General features: G+C 45.4%; 1 protein-coding gene across 2 annotated transcripts in view; it reads right to left on the bottom strand.

Annotated features, from left to right (window-relative positions):
• Positions 1-396: 396 nt before the first annotated feature.
• The window catches only part of LOC137594183 (glycine amidinotransferase, mitochondrial-like), a 55494-nt gene continuing 46786 nt past the window's right edge, over positions 397-9104 (bottom strand). Inside the window, exons 3-12 of one of the 2 annotated variants that reach the window (XM_068313496.1) lie at positions 8712-8831; positions 3793-3914; positions 2945-3163; positions 2596-2791; positions 1824-2014; positions 1446-1583; positions 1152-1316; positions 989-1052; positions 805-921; positions 397-665 (exon numbers count right to left, since the gene is read on the bottom strand). In XM_068313496.1, the coding sequence (XP_068169597.1) occupies positions 556-665; positions 805-921; positions 989-1052; positions 1152-1316; positions 1446-1583; positions 1824-2014; positions 2596-2791; positions 2945-3163; positions 3793-3861 (1269 nt within the window). In that variant the 5' untranslated portion in view covers positions 3862-3914; positions 8712-8831 and the 3' untranslated portion in view covers positions 397-555. Of the gene's footprint in view, positions 666-804; positions 922-988; positions 1053-1151; positions 1317-1445; positions 1584-1823; positions 2015-2595; positions 2792-2944; positions 3164-3792; positions 3915-8711; positions 8874-9104 lie in introns of those variants that run through there. The other variant, XM_068313495.1, reaches the window with a different exon arrangement.

Here is a 9104-nt window from a genome sequence, read left to right as displayed (position 1 = left end):
AGCTTGGAGTAGAGTCGCTGCTCCTCCACCTCGAGCGGAGCCAGTTGAGGTGGCTCGGGCATATGTTCTGGGTACCTCCTGGACACCTCCCTGGGGAGGTGTTCCAGGCATGTCCTACCGGGAGGAGAACTCGAGGAAGACCTAGGACACGCTGGAGGGACTATGTCTCTCAGCTGGCCTGGGGACGCCTTGGGATCCTCCTGGAGGAGCTGGAAGAGGTGTCTGGGGAAAGGGAAGTATGGGCATCCCTCTTGAGACTGCTGCCCCCACGACCTGGCCCTGGATGAGCGGTTGAATATGGATGGATGGATGGATACTAATGTGATCTCCGAAGGGGAAATTAAGAGCAGTTTTTAACACATTTTAACAAACTCAAGGTAGAAGATCCATATTTTAATGTGTATACTTTTTAAGAAGTTTGACAATTCCCCATTTATACATGAAAACATGCATGATTTTAGCAAGAATAAAGATATGACAGTTATATCACCAATAAGATAAGGAAAGCCAACATTCCCCTTCTTGGAAAAAGACAGGTTATTTCTGGAAAGGTTATTAGAAGTAGGACTGTAGAGTTCCACGGCGGCGTACATCTGTTGTCCAGCAGTGGAAGCCACCACCCAGAGAATTGGCATGACGAATGCTCACTTTTATGGGTGTAATACCTGAAACAAATCACATTTACATCTCATTCCAAAGCAGATAGGTGTTATTGTCTGGAATTACCTTTGATATGAACCATTCACTTACAGATTAATCCAAATTATCTGTGACAAATTTTAAACATGGAATACAGGAACTTACCAAGACTCTCAAACATCTTTTGAATGCTGGTTTCATTGGATTCCACCAAAACGCGCTTCTCATCCAACATCAGGACATTCATGGACAGCCATTTGGAGGCCATCCACAATGGATGGTCTAAAAGAGATACTTTTTCACTAAATGCATGTGATTGTGTAAGGGAAGTCGTAATGTAACTACCCACCATCAGGAATCATGGGTATGGGAGGTTTAACAATAGTCCAGCCAGCCTTGTAGAACATGTCAATCTGAAGAAAAAGTCAAACAGCAGTTGTCATAGCAGAGCACTCTTTAAAACAAACACTGCACAAGAAAAAGAAACGGGCACCCTTTCCTATCTGCAGTACCTGGTCACAGGGACGTTCAGGGTTTAACAGTGCCAGTCCTGGTCCAATGATGTTAAAAGTTCCATCAATGTGCATGGCATTTGGGTCCTTGAAAGAGATTGTGTGAACCTTGTAGTCTGGAGCCAAATGACGACGCATCCACTCAATTCCCATATAATTTGTAACCTGCAAAAATATATATGTAGTTAGACAGGTAAGTAGGTAGGTAGGTGGTTAGGTAGGTAGCAAGAGCCAAAAGAATTTGCCTCTCACAAAGCAGACACAGCTACAAGTTTGCCTTCACAGCCTTCACACCTGACTTCTCTGGACAAAAATGTCTCTCCCAGCACGCATGAATTCAGCAGCATCAAAGCAGGGCTCGTGCTCTGTGGTCACAAACTTCCCCTGGGCAGCCAACTTGTGTCTGTCTGCTAATGTTTGCATGGGGTACTCCTGCATGACACCACAACAAAATGATATACATTCTAGCAGTTGGCCATTGCTATATATATCTTGGCACATAGTGCAACAAATAACAAAAGGATAGAGCTTAAAGGTAATATGAGGATGTTGAACCAAAGAACATTTGCATATGTTTATGAAATTTATGTGAAGAATAATAATCCCATTTAACATGTGACATCTTGAACAAATAGAAGTATCTGAAACTAATTTACCAAAATAACTGCTCACCTGATCATACAGATCATCGGACATGGTGGGTTTAGGCGCAGTGGTCCATTTTGCACCTTTTCTGAAGTACTCCTTGATCAGAGGCCTGTAGGCTCGGTACTCAAAGAAGCGAGACCTCCAGGCCATAGGAGCTTCAATAATCTCATTTCCCACTACAAGAAGGATGTCTCTTGGCATGGCAGCATACATGCCTACAACACATTCAACAATACACTTTGAGTTCTAAAACAATTAGCTTATGAGAGTGTGATGCCGTACAACTCATTCATTCATTCATCTTCAGACCGGCTTCTTCCATGGTCGCGGGGTGCTGGAGCCTATCCCAGCTGACAGGGTACACTCCTGGAGTGATGCCAGTGATACCCTGAGCCGTACAACTCAATGAAGAGAATTTCAAGCAATCTAAGTGAATAGTGTTCATTATTAAGTAACTTCGTAACTGTCCAAATGGGGGAGGGGCAAGTATGTCAACAGTTATAGTTCCTTTTTTCTTGTATCATATCAATACATCATATTTCATGGACTGATGTTATATGTTCAGGCAAAATTCGCTTGCAGCTATTGATGCAAAATGAATAGTTCTAAAAATAAGTAAACAATATTTCCCTCTGAATGATGGTGGAGGAGAAGGAGTGGTCATGTTGGTAAAAATAGTAACAAAAAGTATTTATGGTAGGTTTTTTTATCTTATTAATCTGCTAACACATATATCAATGTGATCGGGAAAAAAGTCTAACGAGTGAGTAAAATCTCAGCTATGGCTTTTTTTTACCTGATGATGTGAAGTCTGGAGTTGTGTACACCTGTGACCAGTCGATGGGTTCTGGCCTCCTCACAGTGACTCCCTCGTGACGCAGGACGTTGCACAGTTCTTCAATTTCAGCAACGGCTGTCTTCAAGTGGTTCTCAGGAAAAGACTGGCCCCCATATTTCTGATAGAAGGGCCAGTACTTCTCATATATGCAGGCCTGTTAAAAGGTTTAAAGTGTGACAAAATGAAATTAAATTCACTGTCTCACAGCTATATTACTGTGTACGCAAACATCACTTGGTATATAGGAATAAGCATGGACATTACACAGTGTCCAAATTTTACAAGCTATTTTAAAACAATTACTTACTTTTACTTCCACAGTGAAGGGAGGTACATGGCAGTTTTCAGCACGACCCACAATCACCTCCTCAAGAGGGTCCCATTCATTGTAGCTGCAAACAGGACAATCTTGCTCTTTAGTTTCTGTGACATGATCTTCTGCAACTGTACCCTGCACCTGTGAACCTGCAGTACTCGAACTGCTCTGAAAGGCCTTCTGGGTCCATCCAGTCAATGCACGGCCAAGCTAGAGTGGACAAAAAACTTCTTTAAATGATGTGCCAATACGACATTTCTTCATTTATTTTCATCAGTGAAATTAGTGATGGATTATGTTAAGCATGGTCAAACTACGGCCCGCGGGCCATCTATAGCCTGTTTGGCATTGTGGTCCGGCCCAGTAAACTTGTTTGAACTGTTTAAATTCATGAAATTAATGCAGGTGTTTTGTTGCCCGTTAGAAAAATTACATAAAAGTCCAAACCATTTATATAATGGTTTTTACATGTCGTTTGCATTACTACATATAAACATTCCATCCATGTGCTGGCCCATCTGTCAAATTTTAGAACTCTGTGTGGTCCATCAGTCAAACAGTTTGCCTACTCCTGGATTAAATATGTGACCACTTACTGTTCTACAAAAAAGCACAAAATGTAGTCATAGAAACTGTTTTTAGCAATGGTCATGACTTTCAACACAAGCTTTAGCATCATTCAGGAGTGTTAGGGAAATTATTATTTGTTGTGAATGAATTAGCTGTTCACTCTAGAGACAGAAGGAAAAAAATATTTTAACTGATCTTTAATAATATATAGAAAGTGGGAGTTGGGAATGTGTTTTGGGGAAAAAGAAGGAAATGATTAATATACCAACCACGGCTCCAAAAAGATGGATAGCTTCAGCTCCTCTGCAACCTCCTCTCAGACACTTGACTCGCAGCATTGTCTGATGCTGAATGTGTTACACAGCAGACCAAGATCCACCTCGTGGTTTGCCTTTGAGTGGAGATGCAACAGCTTTATAGGCATATGTACACATGGCTCTGAGACGATTGGCCACTCTCATGTTGTGGTGCAAAGGACACTGATAAAAGTGTCTCTCTGAAACTCAATCCTTTACAACACCAAATGGTAATTCAAATAAGATTTTACCCCATGCAGTTTCTGCCAGCCTATTTGCAATGCCTATTTGCAAAAGCCTATTTTTTTTTTTTGCAAATGCCTATTTGCAAAAGCCTATTTGCAATGCCTATATTTGCAATGCCTATTTGCAAAAGCCTATTTTTTTTCTATGTTTCTGCGTGTATTTTTCTAACGTAAAATTATATAATGTATAGTGATACCGCTCGGAGGTATCGCGGATGCCGAGCGGGTCGCATTGAAAGGACTAGACTAACAGCTAGAGCCGCTAACCGGAGGAGAGTCAAGCCCTCCGTCCCCTCCGTCATCATGGGGAACGTGAACTCTCTACCCAACAAGGTGGACGAACTGACGGCGCTGTGCAGGACTGATCATCGCTACCGGGAGACCAGCTTGTTGGTGTTCTCTGAGACGTGGCTAACTGGCGACGTGCCGGACGCTAACGTCCGACTAACCGGCTTCTCCTCCGTACGAGCGGACCGGGACACGAACACCGCCGGTAAGAAGAAAGGAGGTGGATTAATCATCTACACCAACGATAGATGGTGCCATCCGGGACATGTGACGGTGAAATCAACACTGTGTAACCGCGATCTGGAGCTAACAGCTGTTAGCATCAGACCCTACTACCTGGCGCGTGAATTCTCACACGTCATCGTCCTCGCCGTCTACATCCCTCCACGTGCGGACCCTGAGGCGGCACGAGAGACCATCTGTGGGACCACCTCTGCTCTTCGGACCCGGCACCCGGAGGCACTCGTCATCATCACTGGTGACTTTAACCACGTCACCCTGGACTCATCTCTCCCCACAATGGTCCAGTGTGTAGACTGTCCCACACGGAAGAACAGAACCATCGATCTGTTCTACACTAATGCTAAGGAGGCATACACCGCCACCCCCCTCCCCCCACTAGGTAAATCAGACCACAACCTAGTGTACCTACAGCCCACCTACATCCCGCTGGTGAAACGGCTGCCAGCAACAACACGACAGGTCAGGAGGTGGTCCCCGGAAACAGAGGAGATGCTGAGGAACTGCTTCCAGATCACCGATTGGGATGTTATTGTGGGCTCACATGGGGAAGACATTGAGGGGGCAGCTCAGTGTTTTACAGACTACATAAACTTCTGTGTGGACACCGTGGCCCCTGTCAGGACAATCAGGTGTTACCCCAACAACAAACCATGGGTAACCAAGGAAGTCAAGGCTGTCCTGAACAGGAAGAAGCGGGCGTTCAGGAGCAAGAACGAGGAGGAGATGAGGAAGGCCCAGAAGGAAGTGAGACTCTGCCTGAGGGAGGCCAAGGAGGCGTACAGGAGGAAGCTGGAGAAGCAGCTGGGGCGTAACCAAGTGCGGGAGGTCTGGAATGGGATGAGAACCATCACCGGACACGGGAAAGGGCGCAGCACTGTGGAGGGGAATATTGAACGAGCGAATGAACTTAACAGCTTTTTCAATCGGTTCAGCTCCCCCACCACTCCCGGCTCCTCGTCCCAGGCCTCTCCTGGCCTACAGGCCTCTCCTGGCCCTACAGACCGCTCCACTGATGCTCCCTCCTCCTGTGCTTCCTCTCCTTCCACCCCTGCCACTTCTCCCGAGCCCACTCCAAGAACTGCGAAGCTCAACGGCCCCACCTCAACCACTGGACTTCCAACCTCGCCACAACCTCCTGCTCCCACCACGACCGAGACCATCATCACTGCAGACCTGGTGACGACAACGCTGAGGAGGCTCCGTCCCTACAAGGCGGCTGGACCAGATAAGGTCTCCCCAAGACTCCTCCGAGCCTGTGCTTCGGAACTAGGGGACCCCCTGCAACAATTGTTCAACCTCAGTCTGCGGCTGGGGAGGGTCCCGTCACTGTGGAAGACCTCCTGCATTGTCCCTGTACCCAAGAAAGGACGCCCTACTGAGCTCAACGACCACCGACCGGTCGCTCTTACCTCCCACGTAATGAAGACCCTAGAGCGACTGGTCCTGGAGCTCATGCGTCCACAGGTGCAGGGTGCTATGGACCCTCTCCAGTTTGCCTATCCTCCACCGCACACTCTCCTACCTGGACGCCGGGGGCTGTGCCGTCAGAGTGCTCTTCTTCGACTTTTCGAGTGCCTTCAACACCATCCAGCCCCAGCTCCTGCAGGATAAACTGACCTCCATGGCTGTGGACCCCTACCTCGTGAGCTGGATTACGGACTACCTAACGGACAGACCCCAGTACGTCCGTATGGGGGACTGCTTGTCTTCTATGGTGACCAGCAGCACGGGGGCGCCACAGGGGACCGTTCTATCCCCCATTCTCTTCACCCTCTACACATCAGACTTCAAGCACAACTCGGATACATGCCACATACAGAAGTACTCCGATGACACCGCGATAGTGGCATGTATCCGGGAGGGTGATGAGGGGGGGTACAGGGCATTGGTGGCTGACTTCGTGGAGTGGTGCCAACAGAACCAGCTCCAGCTCAACGTCTCCAAGACAAAGGAGATGGTTCTGGATTTCCGGCGGGCACCTCCCTCTCCACAGCCGGTGATCATCAATGGCAGTGAGGTGGAGGTGGTAGAAAACTATAAGTACCTGGGACTGCAGCTAGACAGCAGACTGGACTGGTCACTCAACTCCAACTGTGTGTACAAGAAGGGGCAGAGCAGGATGTACTTCCTAAGGAGGCTGGCCTCCTTCAACATCTGTCCTAAGCTCCTTTTCATGTTCTATCAGTCCGTAGTCTCCAGTGTGCTGTCATACGCCATTGTGTGTTGGGGTGGGGGGGCCAGGAAAAGAGATATGGACCGTCTGAACAGACTCATCCGCAGAGCGGGCTCAGTGGTCGGGCTGAGCCTGGACTCTGTGGATATGCTTCTGGAGAGCAGGACCATGTCTAAAATTAAGGCCATCATGAACAACACCAGGCACCCCCTACACACCACCTTCTCCCAGCAGAGAAGCACCTTCAGCGGCAGACTGCTGTCACACAGCGCCTCCACAGAGAGGCTGAGGTCCTCCTTCGTGCCCCGTGCCATCAGGGGGTACAATGACTCTCTCAGGAGGAGCGGGGGGGAGGTGGCGAGGTCAGCACGGGGTTGAAAATGGATTTAATTTAATTTAAATTTAATTTTATACTGTTGTATATATATATATATAAAATTTATTTATTTATTTTTTATACTGTTTTTATATTTTAATTCAATTTTATACTGTTTAGATTTTATTTTATACTGTTAATATTTTAATACTGTAATATTTTTAAATTTTATACTGTTTATATTTTTAGTTATAGTTTAGTATATAAGTCCTGTTAGTGCTGCATGTGCCTGTCTGTTAGTGTAATGTATGTCTTGTGGTATGTCCTGTGATGTCAGTGTTTCCTTTTCTCCTGGTGTTTATCCAGTATTATTTGTTAAGTAATGCCTGAGCAGTGGATATATGCAATTTCCTCCGGGATTAATAAAGTATCTATCTATCTATCTATCTATCTATCTATCTATCTATCTATGTGCATTTCCTCAATAGAGTTTCAAAACCGGAGGCAATCAACTCATTCCTCCCTAATTCCACATGACGGTCATTTCTTTCACATCGCTATACCGGTGAGTTCTGACCACAATTGTGGTAAACAAAAAGTGTCAGGCATGTTATTTCCCTGTTGTAAAACAAAGCATTTTCATCAGTACCTGGCGTGACATAAATTCTGGTTTAGTGACCTTGAATATCCCATTGCCATGTGTTGTTTCCACACGAATTTGTTTTTAATACCAATCGAACTAATTGCATTTAGTAGCTTAGATGATGTGGGACTCTGTCTGCCTTCTCCTCCAGTTCCTGCTGTCAGCACCGCAATTCCTGGTCCCAGATAGTCCTTGTTTCTGAAGGTTTGTTTCATATCTGTAGCTGCATTGACTTTGTGTATAACTGTGCTGCATGAAATATATGTGTCCTATTTAGCGTAAATGTATTATATGAGAGGACCAGTTTTCCTGAATCGGCCAAAAGGAAAAATAAAAATGCAAAAATCTAAATCCCGAGAATTAATTAATTTATTCCTCCATAACTGAAATATAAAGCAACAGAGCTACTGACAGTCCAAAGGCACCACAGCTAGTTAGGCAATCCTTGTGCAGCATTGGCAGGGAAACTTGTGCATCAGGTTCACACCACTATGGCACATCCCTGTTCTATAAAAATAAAGTTTGATTAATATCTTTTTGACATGTAATGTATTGTAATGTATAGCAAGGAGTTGAGCTACATGTCATCATTCAATCGCTGGCCATTGAGGTGGCGTCTTCAAAACAGTGTAAGTACTGTGTGTTTCCTGAACAAATAGAACATCTAACTTTTTAACATTTATCAAACCAAAAATAGAGGCTCTTTTCTCCATGTCCCCTGTGTCATTCACATTCATTGTGCCCTGTTTTAAAACGCACATGTTAACAAGGCATTATAAACAAACAAGTACTTAAAACATGGGTTTAAAAAAGGCAGAAAGAGAGAGAGAGAGAGAGAGAGAGAGAGAGAGAGAGAGAGAGAGAGAGAGAGAGAGAGAGAGAGAGAGAGGATGCCAATAATCGTGTGCAATGACTGGTGTGTCTATAAGGCCAACAAACAGTAAAACTGTTACACTGACCTATTCTGGACAGAAATAGTCTTACCTTTTGGAGGTAGCTGATGAGAGGATTCTTTCACCCTTTTCAAAGTCAGTCCTCTGAGTTGCAGGTCTTGACTTTGTGTGTTGTTGCAATGCTTGAGACAGCAGCTAGTGTGTGGTGTGCCTAAAGACAAATTTTGTTAGCTGACTCTTGCAATGCAGTGCAGGTGTGTTGCACCAAATTAGAGCAGACAGGCGGAGCAGAGGAATTTATATGGCAGGTGTGATGTTGCTCCCTGGGAAATGCAGTTTCCTTTGTACTCCCACTGATCTTGCTTTCTGGACCTGATAGATCTTTAATACAGGCCTAAAAGGCTCAGTGAAATAGTCTAATCAAGGGGTGGGCAAACTTTTTGACTGGCGGGCCACACAGATTTCTAAATTTGACAGATGGGTC

Source organism: Antennarius striatus, chromosome 4 (assembly GCF_040054535.1).
Source record: "Antennarius striatus isolate MH-2024 chromosome 4, ASM4005453v1, whole genome shotgun sequence".
NCBI classification, from domain to species: Eukaryota; Metazoa; Chordata; class Actinopteri; order Lophiiformes; family Antennariidae; genus Antennarius; species Antennarius striatus.
This window is presented reverse-complemented; position numbering and strand designations above follow the sequence as displayed.